This window comes from Amblyomma maculatum, chromosome 5, assembly GCF_055883805.1.
Source record: "Amblyomma maculatum isolate TAMU_Amacu chromosome 5, ASM5588380v1, whole genome shotgun sequence".
Taxonomy (NCBI): Eukaryota; Metazoa; Arthropoda; class Arachnida; order Ixodida; family Ixodidae; genus Amblyomma; species Amblyomma maculatum.
The window spans coordinates 124,762,082-124,780,224 of NC_139348.1; the positions used below are offsets into that span (position 1 = coordinate 124,762,082).

The following is an 18,143-nucleotide window of genomic DNA, read 5'->3' on the forward strand; positions in this document are numbered from 1 at the left end:
AGCTTCTAGGTCTCGTACACTACTGTTTTTAGAAGGAATGTAATGAGTCTGGCCAATGAACTCGGTTTGAGAAAGACCGCCGCATAGCAGTGGGCATTCCTTTCCCACTGCACGTAATACTATCGCAGTACAACCACGGTTGCCCTGTACAAATAGATACGGTACTTAGGAAGAAAGCTAAATATATTGAATAACATCCTGACCCCATCTGGTGCTGCATACGTCCTGAGTAAAGAGAGGTAAAGAGAGGCAGGGTTGTTTCAATCGGCCACGTTTCTGACATTTGGCTGCGGACACCAACGCAGGTGTGCTCAACCGCCGCGATGCCCACGGGTTGTTATCAGTGTCTTAATCAGTGGCTTAGTGCTTAAGCAGAACGTTCGACGGAGTGATATACTTGTCCAGGTGGGCTGAATAGCGCGTAAATATTTACCGATAACTCACTAGAGGCTATTTAGCTCAACATATTTTTGCAGCGAAAACTGCAGTTCCCTCCAAGGCAGCAAGATTATCGTTTTTCGAATGACACCCGCGGATAGCAAAGGTACCCACAGCATCGACGGCGACTGGTAGCAGCAAGGAGAGGGCAGAGGCGTTGCTGACCAGTTCGGTAACGATTGAGGCAGACACAGCCAGGATGCACTGCTTGACGAATTTGCTGACTGCGCTGGCATGTAGCTGCGCTGCCAACCACTGCCCGAAGCCACTTCCCTGCGGGATAGCATGTGAAACGGGCTAGATACGTTGCTACAGGGACTACATGAAAAGAGAAAATGGCGTTGAATTTAGCCTAACTACATCCTTAAAACATATGGCAGTGTTACTTGCCGTAATTAACTACCTTAAAGGAGAACATCATGTGTGAGAAGACGTTGAGGGAACAAAGCTTGTGATAGGCCACTTGCGAATAAACTATTGCTACGTTGCTCTCTGAAGCAGTGGAATGAAGATGAAGAGATGGAATGGCGGAGGCTCACAGGCTTAGTAGCTGACCGTACACTGCACTCTCCGCTACATTCCTATTCCCCGTAAATCAATTATTTATACCCATCGCTTTAAACCGCAGTCATATTCGTAAAGTTTCAAAAATGAAAGGCAATATGGGGAAATGGTTAACACTTGTGTTTTATTCGTGTAACTCAAGGTGAAATGTAGAGGTGTTACCCACAAACACTTACTGCGAGTGCAATATTTCAATTTAGGTCTACGCGTTTTCAAGTGAAATCAATATGTACAAGCAACATTAATCTTGAAAATTAAAGTATATTTGGTGATTTTTGTTAGCAAATTCATATTTGATGATGAAGAAAATCATATTGAATATTTAATGATAAAAAAATGCATGGAATATTATTTACCTTCTGTATGTATTGGTACAATATTTATATCCCGCATTATGTGATGCGCATCGCATAAGAACTGGAATCTGTGCAAATGATATTCAAAATTTATATTGACACACCGCTGCCCATCTTCTAGTGCCACCAAGTGGCCGAATGTCTTGGCGCGTGGCTGAGCGTCGTCCTCCTCTGTCTCGAGTTTCGCTTGATTAAAAAAGAAGGCAGCTCGCTTGTTCTTCTGTTTTGCTACGTGTGTTGGTGACATTTGGTGGAGGTGCTGGGTAAGATCCCATGTACGTTGCCCCCGAAGACGTCAGTGACGCTGCCCATCGACGCTCAGACGCCACTCCCGTCCATAAATCGAGCCGTCGCCTCCGAGGCCTACAACCCGAGTTCGAGCCTCTGACCCGCCTGACAAAAGACGCCGAACCGTTGGTTTGGGGCCCCGACCAGGAACAAGCCTTCGCGGAACTCAAGTCCCGTCTCCAATGTACACCTATTCTTGGCCACTTCGACGAAGAGGCTGACACGGAACTGCACACGGATGCCAGTAACATTGGCCTCGGTGCGGTCCTTGTTCTGTGGCAGGACGGTTCAGAACGCGTCATTGCTTACGCCAGTCGCACTTTGTCCCGTTCTGAAGTTAACTATTCAACTACGGAAAAGGAGTGCCTCGCTGTTGTGTGGGCAGTCATGAAATTTCGTCCGTATTTGTACGGTCGTCCGTTTCGTGTCGTGAGCGGCCATCACTCACTGTGTTGGCTGGCAAACCTGAAAGATCCATCGGGTCGGCTTGCTCGATGGAGCCTTCGGTTGCAAGAATTGGACGTTACAATCGTGCACAAGTCCGGCAAGAAACACAGTGATGCTGACTGTCTCTCCCGCGCCCCTACTCCCTGCCACACGGACGGCTGCGACGACGATACCGCTTTCCTCGGTGTTATCACGTCGTCCACGTTAGCCCGAAAGCAGCGGGCCGATTCTGAACTTTTGCCCCTCATCGAATACCTCGAAGGAACCGGGTCATCTCTTCCTCAGCTCTTCAGGCGCGGACTGTCGTCATTTTGCTTGCGCGATGGTGTGCTCTACAAGAAGAACTACGGTCCAACAGAAACTGTTCATCTGCTAGTAGTACCCACCACGCTTCATGACGAAGTTCTTCGTGCGTGCCACGACGACCTTTCTTCCGGCCATCTCGGTTTTTCTCGCACATGTGCACGGATACGCCGAAAGTACTACTGGCCCAAGCTAGCTGCCGTTGTGCACCGCTACGTCCATACCTGCAGTGAGTGCCAGCGGCGGAAGACACCGCCAATTAAACCAGCTGGCCTCCTGCAGCCTATCGATCCCCCGAAATTCCCATTTCAACAGGTAGGCATGGACTTACTGGGCCCATTCCCGAAGTCCTCAATGGGTAACAGGTATATAGCGGTTGCCAATGACTATCTCAGCCGCTACTGTGAGACCAAGGCCATTCCCCGTGGTACCGCAGAGGAAGTTGCGCATTTCTTCATTCATAACATTGTACTCCGTCACGGCGCCCCAACAGTCGTCTTAACTGACAGGGGAACCTCGCTTACGTCGGCACTCACGAGCGAGGTCCTTCGACTCAGTGGCACCACCCACCGCAAAACAACTGCCTATCATCCTCAAACTAATGGACTAACTGAGCGGCTTAACATGACAATTGCGGGCATGATTTCTATGTATTTAGACGAGGATCATGGGAACTGGGACCGAATTCTGCTCCCTCCACTGTCGTGGGGGCTGACCAATTTATTCGTGACGCAGAAGCCGCACGTCAACTTGCCCGACAGCGAATTCGGCACCAACAATTACACGACGCCCAGCGCTACAACCTGCGACACCGAGAGGTGACTTACACACCCGGCGACCAAGTCTGGGTGTGGAGCCCAATACGGTTGCGAGGGCGCTCTGAAAAGCTTCTGCGCTGTTACTTTGGACCCTACGAGGTGCTCCGTCGCCTCAGCGCGGTGAACTACGATGTGTTACCACAAGGCACTGTCCGCTCCTCTCGGCATCCGAAGTCTGAAATAGTTCACGTCGCCAGAATGAAGCCTTATTACAGTCGTTAAACAATTTTAGGGTCCAAACCAGAGCCAGAGACTCCCGTATAACTTGCTCCGCTTTTCTATTGTTCCCTCATGTTTGCGGCATCGGGTCGATGCCTCTTGGAAGGGGGGCAATGACACACCGCTGCCCATCTTCTAGTGCCACCAAGTGGCCGAATATCTTGGCGCGTGGCTGAGCGTCGTCCTCCTCTGTCTCGAGTTTCGCTTGATTAAAAAAGAAGGCAGCTCGCTTGTTCTTCTGTTTTGCTACGTGTGTTGGTGACAATATCGTGTTTTGTAAAAATGCGGATATATTTACACACCCAATGTGCTGTTTTCTTTCTACAATTATGGAATGTTGAAGCACCGGTCGTGTCAATAATAGATCTGGTCGCAAAAATGTTTGAAACTTGAATTACGCACATTATAATTATTGCCGCGAAGCCTTCAAAACTGTATTTGTTGTCTTTTTTAACAGCCGCCGGCATGCGGCCTTATCACTGTGATTCTGGCACGCTTATCAATTCTGTATCCCATGTTTGTTCATGCTCATTGTCGAGATACGACGCGTTATCATTTCCTTTGTCGCGAAAGATGCGCCGAGATCTGTCTCGAAGATTCCGATCACTTGCGTATGTTTCCACAATGTTCCAGGGTGTACTAGTAGCAGTTTGCGACGTTATCTAGATTGTTCTGAGCAGCCTTTAAATTGAGTGTTGACGAGTGTGACGGGAGTTTTTGTTCGACGATCGACGAGCACGTTTGTTGCTATCGCCGCCGCCGAGTTGCTTAGTTATTTTGCGGGCGCAAGTCATGCCAATAAAAAGTTTATTTCAGTACCATCAAGCCTGTGTCTTCTTTTGGTGTCAACGGTCTTGTCACCACTACGTGACATTATGATTCGCGATTGGTTTCTAACAAATCAGATATAGTCGAGGAACTGCTAAAACTTTTTGCTGGAATTACTTTCCTTCACAGTTTTAATCAATACCGGTGTGAAAAGTACCTCTAACCTTGACGACGAGTGAGATGGAACCGCTCCCGGCGACAGTTATGATGACGCCCCATGGAAGGCTCCGGGCCAAGCCACCGACGCTCGCGAGGTTTCCATGCAGGCTCCAGGGGACAGCGTAAGCTATCACCAGGCACAGCACACCCAGAGGTTGCCTAATAGGTGAGCGATGCAGCGATGATTTGCATGACCACGTCGTGGTATTCGCAAAGAAAAAAGCCTAAGGGGCGAGTGATGCTGGATTTTCATGACCACTTTGTAGTATTCGCAACGCAAAGAGCCGTTTGTCAAAAAATTTGCAAAAAAAGAAATGCTTATCGTGTTACACAGCGACTGAATGGGTTGAAATTTGCAGGAAAAGTCACGATAGAGAAAAAAAGTATTTAGAAGATAAGGCGTGATTTATTGCAGTAATCTGTATATTTTTCTATCCTTCATAAGGAGGATGCGACAGATGCACGTGCATTTCTCGTTTTCATGTTATCCTTTGTCGCCAGCACGCAAACGCTCTTCTCTTAATTGCAAGGTGTGCTCCAGCAAAAGTTGTGTCTCTGGCTATCGCATCTGTCTAGTTTGTATTTTTGATAAGCGTGGTGGTGAAAGCAAATTAGGATCGGCCAAAAAAAGTTACTACGATGACCGTAAAGTGGTTGACTAAAGCTGTATGAAATTCGGAAAACTGTTGCAGGATGCGGCAAATGTTTCTAATATTTTCAGCGCTGGAGTTTTGGTCAGCGAAAGTAAAATTGTTCGCGCAGCGCCCATTGATCTCAACAAAAGGGTGGAGTGAAAACTGGAAAATCCAAGCAGTTGGAAACTGCAGCCCATTGCGCGCAAGCGCACTGGCACTGTCATGAAATATTTTGTGAATAATCCTTTAAAACACACACAAATAATATATTTATGGCTAGTACGCACGTACTGTTCCCGTCAGCCACCGGCGTGCAGATGACCGATCCGGACTTCAAAGCCATCTGCTGAATGAATGTAGACTTTTATAGCTTTCTCATGTCCGCTTTACATATCGCCGAATTGACAAGTTTTCAACTTTTCCTTTACCACGCCTCACAAAACGTTCCACTTGTCCCCTTCAGTTTTTGAGGGGAGGGTGCAAATAAAACTGGCACTGGCAAAAATTTCATATTTCGCAATTTCTCATTACGTGAGCAAGACAAAATCTCTCTCGTTCTCCTAGGCTTCTTTTTTTCCTTGTAGAGACATGCGTCTCGCCCGCTGTGCAAACAAGGAATTCTTGCATGCGAAGCGAATATTTATTTAGCGTTTTTGACCGCCGTGCTTCTTTTAACGGTGTTCTATCTCTTGTCCTGCGCTACGTATTGTTTCGTTTTATGAGAATTATTCCAATGAAAACGTAATTACGTTCTCCATACATTAGAAGGCCACAGGCTGTGCAAAGAAATGTTTTTGAACAGAAGAGCGGCTTTTGCATTCTAATTGTTCAATTCGAAGGAGTGGCTGTATTTTTACAATCTTAACCTGATACTTTGTCCGTCTCGTTATTACACAATTTTCACTACAGAAGTTAGCGATCAAAGATATGAGAGCTCTAGAATGCAATGAATGTGTCTACTGTTCCGAGAAAATCTGCCTACAGAAAATATGAGATAAACGCGCAATCATGTCGAGCAATCATGTCAAGCAATCAGGAACCGACACAAACCTTAACACTATCAAGAGATAGAGGAGCGGTCTCAATCTTACTTGCCGGGTTTTGGCGAGTCGGGCGGGTGCCGTACGGCCCGAATTGAACCGCTCAAATTTGATATCCTACTCTTTTGAAACATTTCAACAAAATATTATGGAAGCATATGAAAAAGTTGCAGTTCTGTGGACAAAGAATACATAATTGTATGGACCTTAAGTGGCGGGCGAGGATGTTTATTACTCCAAAAACCAATACCAAAGGCAGAATTGTGATAAGGAAAGAATACCGACCGACGTACCAGAAATTGTGTGAAGAGAAATTCCATTGGGTAAAACTTCCTTGAGGCGAAAAATTGCGAAGTCGGTAATTAGGATTTTAGTTGTAGCATGTGGCTGGCTTACTTCACACTACTTTCAGTTATTGGCATGATTACATTAATATTTCAAGTGAATAAAAAAAAAACATATCCTTTTCTTGATGTCAGTCGTGGGTTCCATTTGTATGTATCGAATAACGGACCCTCACTCTTCCTACGGTTATCTGAAACGTGGTCATCAATATATGCATGATTCATAATGTTATGAAGCACATTGTTGGGATAAGCTCGTAAATAATGTCTTCTTGTGACTCTTTACTGAGGATTGAGATTTTACACTCAATGAAAAGCCATAGCCACCAGGTCACCGCTGTGGTTTGCAGATTTCAATCTGTCTTGTTTAGAGGCAAGAAGGTTGAATACAACGCTTAATAACTTAGACTCTGATAAATGTGAGTCTTACAGGTCATCAACGCTGGTCTTAACACCAGCAGGTCTCTCGGCGAAGGCGAGCACCACGATCCAAGAGCAGAAAAGCAGGACCAGCAGGCATTCCATCGCCCTAAAGCAGAAGCAGCCATATATTTTTCTTGGGTACTTTTGTTCATTGTATGCTGGATAATGTTAATGCTATCTAGGAACTACAAGAGAGAAAGAAAGGGTGAACCGCTCCTCGCCATTTGATGTTCAAGAAGTCGACAAGTGATCTCAAATACAGGGTGCGCTTTTTATAGGAATCAAAATAACAGCTTTTCGCGTCATGATGCAAGTTGCAGAGGCTTTGTTTTTTTAGATAGGACGAAAAGGTCTTTCTGGAACCTTTGTTCGTTTCGCATGAAAAATTTGGATCACGTTATTGTTCGTTCATCTCGAAGGAGCTTCAGAGAGGGCGGAACTTAATCATTAAATTCTTGCTACTATTCCAGCATTCATTCAAAATCAAAGCACAATTTTAGTTAACGGATGCTACATGATTACATGTATTATGTATACCACCCTTCAAGTCTCTATAAATGAATATCACCCCGGTTGTTTGCATGTGATTTTTCATAGCTTATATCGTAAAACGCGAATGACAATGCTGATGCGCAGATGAAAATTCAAAGGACGAAGTGGCTAACTTTGTGGCACAAATAGTAAAAAACAATTAGGGTAATGAAAGTGTTCAGAAGACACCAGATGCTTCAAGGAACACCTTTCAGATTCAGAAAAAGTTAGAGGCCGAATTCAGGAAAATTTCGCTTTGTACAAAAGGTCAGCTGTGGCAGGCTTTAGTTACCACAGTTATCATCGTTACAAAACACAGCCTTTACTTTGTTTATTCAGTTTCGTGGTTAATGTCATTGCTGGTGCATCAGGTTTATAACAAGAAAAAAAGATCACTGTCAGACCCTAAAATCAAATGAATGTAAGTGCTTTTTTTAACGCAGAACGCGAAGAAACATTGCGTCATCCACACTCTCAAGTTACATTATAAAAAAAGTTCGCTCTTGAAACGTGTTTCAGTACAGATACCTAAAATATTGATCATACTGTGTGAATGATTCGTTAAATTAACTTTGAACTTTGAAGCTCTTGCTTGAAGAGGAAAGTAGTACCGAAAATTGTTTAAAGATTTGAAAAGCCTGAGGATCTTGTCGCACATACAGCGTGGCCGTACAGATCTATGACACATCTTCGTAGAAACTACTTTTCAACACTCGCCTCGGCAAGCTTCTTTTCATGAAGAACGAGAATGCCTTCAGGTGTTCAGAAAGCATATAGATGTACATTGCACTTCGATGACTGATGTTTTGAAACACTAATAAATGAGATAATATTCATCTTAGACACCAGCACGAAGTACTGACTCGCATAGCACACACATTAACGGCAGGATATGTGCGTTTATGCGCTTAAGTTTCGTAAACATTTTCGAGTCATTGCAAGGGCAACCTGAGGATAATATTTCTGGTAATATTTTGTTCCTTATATTCAGACCATACGAACCTTTTGTCTATCGCGTCCACTTATGTGTAATAGATATTAACAGCGCTGATTCAACTATCAAAGCATAACGCAAAATATACGTCCCGGGTCGTCACGCCTAGTTTCCACATTTGATACGGAAATCAAGTGAGCAATGCATTTTTTGCATGCGAATAATGAAAAATTTGCAATAGCCAACCAAATTTTAAGAATCCCTACTGTCATGCTCTCTAGCCAGTGAACTTTTTTGTGTAATCCTAGTCGCAGGAAAGAGCTGTAAAATGATGTCTATATTACGGTTACTTAGAACAAAGAAGAACGTGGCATATCTGCCTCAAGCATCAACAGGTTATCATTTTAAGCTGTTGTGTACTGTATGCATATGTGTTGCTACCATTGTGTGCCAGATAAACATAACAGTGCTGACAAAAATTCTAGACGGCATTTTTTACCATTAAAGTGCGATGAGGCGCAGGCTATTATAGCGCGGTTGATCGTATCCCTAGTGAAAAACACCGTATGAGTCACAATAACCTCATACAGATTTCTCATACTAAGCTTATAAAATCTCATTAATTCTCATGTTTCTCATATATGATGAATGAGTTTAGTATGAGGTTATATGAGATCTGTATGAGATTAGTATGAGAATTTGTATGAGGTTATTGTGACTCAGTGTTTTTTCACTAGGGGTAGCCCTCCACTACGCATCTCTATCTCCATCTCTTCTTTCACTCCCATCTTCCTCTCTTCACAGACGCCTAGATAGGACACCCGGCGGGGTCAGCTTCGTATATGCATGAATCGCCTGGCGATGTCATGACCAGACGTAACGTTACACCAAGCGCCCTTGTCGAACACAACCAACATTCCATTGAGCGCATCAAAGTTCACCGGCGTCCTATAATTCGTTTACAGGAAAGGAAAGGCGCTTTATCTGTCACTCGCGGAATCCAGCTGTTATCCTGACAATAGAAAAGCGAAATTATGATAAGCGTTTCACAAAAATCCGGGACGGGGTACAGCAGGTTAAAGTGCTCGGCTGGGGATCCAGGAGATGGAGATTCGATTCGCGGTGGAAAGATTTATTCATTTCATTTTAACTTCATGTATGGTTGTGGGTGATGACGTCATCAGATCGTGACTCCCAATGTCATGATATCCCGCGGAATCTTGCGAAGAAATGTGACACTTCTCGCGAACGGACGACAGTAGGAGTCATTGAAGGGCTTTGTCTTAATATAACCAACCTTATGTGTTACGTGTCTCGATTTGACCACTATTAGTTGAAACGAAAACCCTTCAGCGGACACTAAGATTTGATCCTGCCACCTCCTCAGACATGCGACTTTTTGGCCAAAGAACCGAACCTCTTCTGGAAATGGCAACATGAAAAGCAACCTCTTTTTTTGGTACTTCTCTAGACAGAAGCAGCTCAATTTCTGTTTGCAGATATTTGCTGATGGTCATGCCGATCAAAGATCGCTGGCTAAATCATTTGATCAGTGAAAAGCCCGCATGTGTAGCGAAGGCGTTCTCATTCACAAACATATCGCTTCATCGCCTATATTCTACAGCTCTAGCTCTGCTAATCCGGTGCAAGCCTGTTCTTGGGTGTTTTTCTGAATCGCGAACAATGGGCTGCTTAGTGCTCTTCTTTGCATTTTGTGCGGCTGTTTGTGCTCTAATATTTGTGACTCGTTTTGACCTTTGACGCATGAGGGATAGAAAGCGCAGGCTTCCTTTCTATCTTCTACTTGTCATGTACCTTTGAGAAAATTTCTCCTTCAAGCAGTGGCTTTGAGGCTTCAATGTAAAAAAACTTTTCCGGTGATAAATATTTGTTATATTGATATCGTGAGAGACTAGCGAGCCGATCTTGTGCCAATCATCCCGCGCTTGTGTTAAGCTGCGCACGGCACGCTAGCGGTGCGCTATAAGAACACGATCTTCTGTGATCAAAGCGGCTTTTTTTCTGTTTTACCTTTGTCGTTGCTTGTCGTAGATGTCACAGTACCTTTTACAATTCAGCTACCGTGTCCAGTGAATATGTGCATTGTGAACTTTTATTAATGAATATTGATGACCATACATCTTAATGCCTATCATTCATTCGCACATTGAAGCTTTTTAATATATGCCTTATAACATGTTCACTATCAAGAATGTCTTGAAAGGTATGCGATTAAACATTTAGATGATTGTTAATAATAACAAAATTGTGCATTGCGTAGCAATCATTTCGAGATTTGTAAACTGGCAAGTCGAATTACTGAGTGTTTCTGGGTATTTGTACAAAACAGAATTATATGTTGGAGTATTTACCGACGACACAACAATTACACTGACTTATGGAAGTCGGAATAAAATTGTATATAGTATTTATATAAATATTTACTGGATTGCGAATTGCAGCTGTGCTTGTTTATTTTTTTTTTGCAGGGCACATCACCTACTATTGCTAATATTTATGGCAGCATGGTTACCTGCGTATACTTTGAATCTAGTTGTACACAATATGGTGGCGATGGTCTTTTCCGAATGTTTTTGCCAAATTAAGTATATTACATTAAGATCAATCACAGTGGGGTGAAACACAGCTTAAATATTTTGAAATGTTTCTTTTTATGAGCAAGAAATTTGTGTATATGGCATAAACGTACGGAACTGCTTCTTGTAGGATTACTATTTTAATTTTCCGCTTAACGTGTTGTTTTCAAAGGCACACTGTATTGTAGTACGCCTGTTTAGCATCAGTTTGAAGAGTACCTTGCAAATGTAACCATAGGATTTTAATTTAAAATCAAAGAAATTCGCAAGGATTAACATTCTTTACGAAGTATTTACGAAGCAAAAACGAGAAATGTTGCTACATTTGCTTCAGGAAATTATGCTCGATCTTTTATGACGCAATAAGTATCGGCGTGATCAGCCAATGACCAGATTAGAGCGCATAGCATTGCGGAGTATACGCACCCGATGGTTCCCATGTCTTGGCGCTTGCGCTGCAGATACATCTGTATGCTGGCGGCGGTGTTCTTGCTCACCTGCACGTCACTGCAAAGAGGAGACATAGAGTGAAGAGAAACAGTCACCTCACTGAGGAATGGATAAAGCAAAAGAGTATTTTGATTTAGAAGTTTCTCTTTTGTACTAGCGTGTCTGGCAGAGATTTGATTTAAAATTAAAAAGGGCTTCTCGGCATCCTTTCTTGTTCTGCTCGCTTCCGAGATGCCGCAGTCTGCAGCAGACTTTAAGGTCAAGTGATGCCAGCATTTTTGTGTCTTTAGCGGCCCTAAAACATGGTGTGTTGGATACAACCTTTGAAAATAATTTTCCATTTTTGTTTTCATGTTTAAAAATAGTACAGATTCGCTTATTGCAAGCAAGAGTGTGCATAGTAAAAGACCAATACGCCTCAATATAAGGATGAGCTTCTTCATATCATGGTACAAACTGCACAAAATGAGAGCAGAAAAAGGAGTACAAGCACTTCACAGAACATTGACTTCAAATGTTGAATGAATGCTTTAACTTTGGAGCTATGGACAATGTGTGTTCGTAATTTATTTCAGCAGCTTATAGCTCTAGGATAAAATGAAAATTTAAAACTGTTGTGTAATAAGAGCATACCGCATAATTCGGCGTTAATAAAATGAGTGGTTGGTTGGTTTGTGGGGTTTAACGTCCCAAAGCTACTCAGGCTATGAATAGCTTTGAGCTGTGAAAAAACCGGATATCAAGTCACAACTACCCCCATCGCGGCCGGTCGCACCTTTCCATTTTTCCTTTCCCTCGTGGCACTCACAGAGCGCAGGGACGGACGTGATTTATTTTTTTTTTTTTTGCTGCTCGTGTACCTGCGCACAATTCATCGTTCCCTCCCAGCGCGCAAACAATTGTCCTTACGCGCCCTCCGTACGCGTCCCCCTCGACGTCCCTCGTGTGCAGCATTCCACACTTCGCAGCATTGTGCACGGCTCGACGCGGAGGAACCGACACTGCGTGTAGCTGGTCAACCAACTTCAGGTGTGGCGGCGGCGGGATCACGGGGCCATGACGTTGTTGAGGGTAGTTTTGACGTCACACCAGCGACTCACAGTCGGAATCGCGCTGCCTCTGACCCGGCGGCCGCTCAGAAAATGTAAAAAATACAGTCATCCACTCAAAACTAACCTGAATTATGTGTGTGTGCTAGTGTAATCGTGTCTTAAAAATGCAATTGTGGTGCGTTCTCAATATTCTTGGATATTTGTTCAGTATACCTTTAGTATGGACACGGACGTTTGAATGTTTACTTCGTAGAAATGAATTTCAACATCAAACCACGGCTTTTTGTCTATTTTAGACTTTACAAATTCACGGGATTACGAAACTAGCTAAGAAATAAATTGGTTAACTGAGGTCTAATAATAAACTAGCTAAATAACATAGGTTTCTTGTAGTTCAATACTATCACCAAGCATATGACCTTTTGAAATCGAAACCACTCTTGCCCTCGGCGCTGTGGCGAACAATATTAGCGTTTCCTCTCTGATTAGCAAATCACCCACTGGTTGGGAGCGCAGAGAGAAAACCGAAATTCTGGCGGTCACTTATGTCTTTTTGCTGGAAGCTAAGCGCGGGAAGACAGGACGACAGAAACACTGAAAACAAGACAGGACAGTGTTTCTGTTGTCCTGCCTTCCCGCGCTTAGCCTCCAGCAAAATCCATGCACCAACTAGCCTGCAAGAATGTTCTGGCACTTAAGTCTCCTTACTGTATTTAATTCGGAAGTTCCTGTCGCCGTACTGTGCGTTTGATGCCTCGTAACTGCCTCTCCTCGACGACTTTGCTGAGTGCGTAGGTGACCGCCGAGGTTAGCTTGTGATGACTCGCATGACATGACTATACATGCGCTCCCTTCCCCTGTAGGCGCTGTGGTGTTTTCATGTTTGGCTATCACATTATCATAACTGACTTTTAAATTCTCAGTTAGGCGTATTAGCCGTAGTAAAAGGCATTGCCTCTGCAGGAACTCGCCCGGGAAGGAAAAAATATTGTATTATCCCGAAAAACGTATTAAGTTGAATCATATAAACGAGATTTCGCTGTAGTGTAATAACAAGCCTCACGAAAAATATTTTTACCATTCCAAATACGCCTGTTCAAATTTACGTGCTTGTTCTGCAATAAGAATTCTGGTAGGCACTTGAACCACTAGATTGCGATGAGGTCAAAGCGTTTGCTTAAAACGCCGCTGATGCCTGCTGTACTGCGTCTGCTTCTGTATTCTGTGTGGTGCGGCGCTCGCGGTTCACCAAATGAAGGACTCATCACGGACGCCTGGATCGCACGCCCGGCAGGGACAGCTTTGCCTATAGGTCTGAATCACCTGCTAATGTCATCAGTCACAACCTGTCAGAATTGTCCGGTGATGGCCGTTGCCTTAAAAAGGTGATAACGCCAGAGTCTCACGGTATCCCGCAGAATCTCGCGAAGCCGTGTTACACTTTTCGCGGAACGACATTATTGAATCTGTAAAGACGTTTGCCTTAATATCTGCAATTGTCAGAACAGAGTTTAATTGGAATCGAGAAAAATGAAATATATTTATTACAGACAATGAGCTAAAAGATTTAACTGCAACTAGTCGTCTTTAATCAATTGGTAAATGTAAAGTGAAAGTAAAGTCTGGTTACCCATATTCAATGAGATTGTGCTCTTTTTTAACATTCTCTAACTAAGCCTAATTTTTTAATTCGAAGATCGTTTCAAATAAGTGTTCCGGGTTTCATTTAATCACCTTGATAATACATGTGTGTGTGTGTGTGTGTGTGTGTGTGTGTGTGTGTGTGTGTGTGTGTGTGTGTGTGTGTGTGTGTGTGTGTGTGTGTGTGTGTGTGTGTGTGTGTGTGTGTGTGTGTGTGTGTGTGTGTGTGTGTGTGTGTGTGTGTGTGTGTGTGTGTGTGTGTGTGTGTGTGTGTGGCTGCTCCTGCAATAAATAAATTATTGCAGGAGCAGCCTGTGTAAAGTAGGAATAGCAGATACTAAGTTGCATGTAAAAGGCAAACACGACAAAATTTTGATATTCGGATGTCTCTATTTTACGCAGTTATTAGCATATCCTCATGATTGGCAATGATGAGGCGAAGTTTAGAACCAAACACGAAGCTCTACTCACAAGTGACGCAGGACGGATGATCGAATATGCACCCAAGCCAACAAGCAGGAGACGTATTCCATCGGCAGCAGTGTAGCCGTCCAGACCAGGGTGCTGGTAGCTTCCGCACTGAACCTGCTGTAATACGAAACGACCACCAAGACATACAACATCAAATGCGATGTCCAAAACGAGCCTTGCTTACTCTCTTTGGAGGCCGTAATAGAAAGAGGCGAATATATTAATTACGAAAAAAATCATTTCACTCCCGACACAATGCCGGCAACGGATATGCTATTTTGATATATTCCAGCTTATTTTACACTCAGGCATTACCTGATATGCTCCTTTTTTGCCCAGAACAACCACTGTACCAAACATGTCGAACTAAGTGGTCCAAATAACCTACTTCAATAATGCATGAGGCGGCTGAATATCTGAACAACGCCATATATGCGAGCCACACAAGGGACATTGTCAGTAAAAGAACCCTTGTGCTCGTTTGTCATTGTGTAACTAGCAAGCAAACATGTGGAAGCAGCGAGGATGAAGCACGAATAGATATCTACCTAAATTATAGACTGCTCGCGGCGTCTCGGAGGATTCATTTGGTTTTGGCTGTATTTGCTTTCATTATATTGCCGTACGCCCTAAGTGTGTTGACGAGGCATGTAGAAGAAAAGAGGGTGCTAGGTTTAGCACAGTTATAACCTCAAAGGGAGTGTAAAGAAACAGATGCGAAAGAAAATATTGAATAGCAACATACGAAACCATAAGCTTCGTTTTTAGGAGCTGAACGTGATGACAGTGTTAGGTGTTTCCTGTAGGCATCTGGCATTCGTATTTATTTATTTGTGTACCGTCCACTATTTAGGCGTTATAGAGGACAGTGATTGCGGACATAAAACGAAACGCAACAAAAACAGAAATGAATGGAGCTGGTAATATAAAAAAATTACATATGTGTCTATTAGTACATATGTAATAGGTTGTAATATGTAATATGGATAGTACATAGGTTGCTTATGAAGGTGCAAATGGAGCTGATGGCAGTAAACGTCCACCAGGAGAAAAAGTGTTCATCAAGAAAACAAAAAAAAAAAAGCTAATGTCATTCCAATAGAGGTTGATCGCTGCCCGTGACAATTAAGAAGAAGTCGCTTGACTTGCGTCTGGACTTGCGACATATTCTATCATGATCTAGCTCGAAACACTACGACCGGGATTCTTATTTCAGATGCTCCAAGTGAAGATTCCTGATAATGCATCCCGTCTACTTAAAAATGAACTTGAACTTTAATCATAAGCTTGCACAGTACTATGTGAACAGGGTGAGGGAGGATTGTTTTGTTGTAACGGCCGGTTTTTTTTTTTTTTGATGGCCAAACCTAACCCATGTAACGCAAGCACAGTTCTTTATCAACTTTTTTTTTTGTGGCACAACTAAGATCAATAATGCGTGGAAGACTCAAACAAAAATTGTTCCTGAATGACAGCTGTCACGTGCTGACCGCCTTTATGAGCAGTTCTGGACAGAACATAAAATCATGCTACCTTGTTTCTTGCACGCCGCGGGTTTAATCGTGCTCTCTTCACTCTGAAAAAAAAAAAAAAAAAGGAGCCTCTCACGCTGAGCCTCGCATATTTACGGTTAATAAAAATAAGAAATGAAAAAAGAAAACACTCATATTGAAGTTTATCTCCTCACTATCAAGTAGTCTTGGCGGAATTGTCAGCTTTCGCTACGTGCAGTGTCTTTTCACAGAACAAAACTTTTTCTACTCTTTAATGAAGTAGCTAGCAAAAGTTATATGACAGAAGCCAACGCACATCAGCACTTAGCCAGGATGGTTGCGATTAGCTAGTAAAATTGCGCTGCTTCCATAGTAATGAAGAGAACATGATGCAGTTGGGCGTGTTTACGATACGTCACGTTTTTGGCCCCCTCGAAAATAATAGTTGCTATTTTGGCAGCTCAATGCCACACAGCTAAAGATTTACGCAGCTCAAAAAGAACGTGTTCCTGTCCAGGCTTGGGGAGCTGGAAGTTGTATTTAGCTAACTGGAAGCGCCGCATATGAGTATTATTTGGCTTTTTTCATTTTATCCTTTTACGGCAAGTAGTTGTCGCCTGTAACATCTTAGCAGATCGCTTAAAAATGATGGCTTCGTAAAACTAGGGTTACGATACTGAGCTCCACATGTCTTAACATAGAGTCAACGTCAATGTGATATTTCAGCAACACTTTCAGTTCGCACAAAAGGTTGCACTGCTAAGCTGAATTCCCCACATTCACTTATCTCAGTTTAGGTCACCAGCTGTGGTGAATAATGGGAATTATTTGCTTCAAGTGATGAAGGAACAAGGTAGCATGAAAACAACGCTTTCTTTTTTCTCAGCTTCTGTCGTAAAGATCTGAGTTACTTTCTATGAAAGGTTCGAAAATGCACCAGTGCTGTCGTATTCTACTTTCTTTGGACCAGCCTGAGTTGTTCCCAGCGTATGGAACGCCGGAAACGGTGCACTAGAGTGAAGAGCTCGAGAAATAAGTACTTAGTGCTGAGGACCACCACACAGGATTTCTTTATGAGGCGACAGATATGCACCACACTTAGTTGGGTTCATGTAGTTGAATATAATCTCCATGGGTTTAAATGTGATTAAGAGTTTTGCTTGTGGGATCACTATGGCACCTGCGTAAAATGTAGACTAGAGAGATAAAAAGCATTTAGGCAACGCCGCCTACGATTACACAATGAAGTGTGCGGCCCATTGCTGTCAATCACAATGCAGATGCCTACTTACACGCGAAAGTACTCCGTGAAGTAGACGCTCGCGCGGTTGTGATTGAGGCTCATGGCTGAGGCAAGCGTGCAGGTTAGCACTGCGGCTGTGGCCAGCTGCGCGTGGATCAAGCAGAGCTTCCTACGAATAAAAGACGCGCTTAGTATCCCCAAAGAATCCAACTTCACTTACTAAACTAGTAGAGTGCCCAGAAACGCAGTTAGATTAGAATCTAGAGGCTTTACTGTTGCTAGACCCGGCAGGAATCTTAGAATGAGATTTTTGCCGCTGCTGTTTATTGCTGTTCTGTTTATTGCTCAGACGTATCATTCTGAAATGTCTGAGCAATAACATGCAAAGTTACATTTTCTAGATATTAGTAACAATGAACGAGCACTACACAGCTGTCATCTCGCAAGATGATAATAGGTGTTGATAGATTCAGGTGTGCGTATAATTGTCATTGTCAGTTCCCTAATTAGCTTAATATTGATATTTGTTTCTGTATTTTAGTCCATGTGCCTGTTTCTATTATTTTTTTTTTGGAGACGGGCGCACCCTAGACAACCTAGTTTTCTAACAATATAACACACACTTGCTCCTTTTAGTTCGATTTTCAGTTATCTACTTATTTGTAATTTCGTATGCAAGGAGGTGATTGTCTGCGCTAACATTTTACGGTAGTACATATCAGTAGAGTCAACCGTCCGAGCTATCAATAACATAAAAAATAGGTGATGTAAAGGGCTATTACCCCATCAGTATGAGCATACGCTATTGACTAAATGACAAACGAAACAGCTGCACGACCTCATATTGCAAGCCAAGTGTAAAAAAAAAA

At 43.1% G+C, this 18,143-nt stretch overlaps 1 protein-coding gene across 1 annotated transcript in view; it reads right to left on the reverse strand.

Annotated features, from left to right (window-relative positions):
• LOC146189441 (Na(+)/citrate cotransporter-like) overlaps positions 1-17,376 on the reverse strand; it is a 28,838-nt gene extending 11,462 nt beyond the window's left edge. Inside the window, exons 1-6 of the mRNA XM_084603264.1 lie at positions 17,324-17,376; positions 14,539-14,655; positions 11,351-11,431; positions 6,870-6,968; positions 4,426-4,579; positions 553-711 (exon numbers count right to left, since the gene is read on the reverse strand). Coding sequence (XP_084459390.1) covers positions 553-711; positions 4,426-4,579; positions 6,870-6,968; positions 11,351-11,431; positions 14,539-14,655; positions 17,324-17,376 — 663 coding nt within the window. The remainder of the gene's footprint in view (positions 1-552; positions 712-4,425; positions 4,580-6,869; positions 6,969-11,350; positions 11,432-14,538; positions 14,656-17,323) is intronic.
• Between the last annotated feature and the right edge of the window lie 767 nt (positions 17,377-18,143).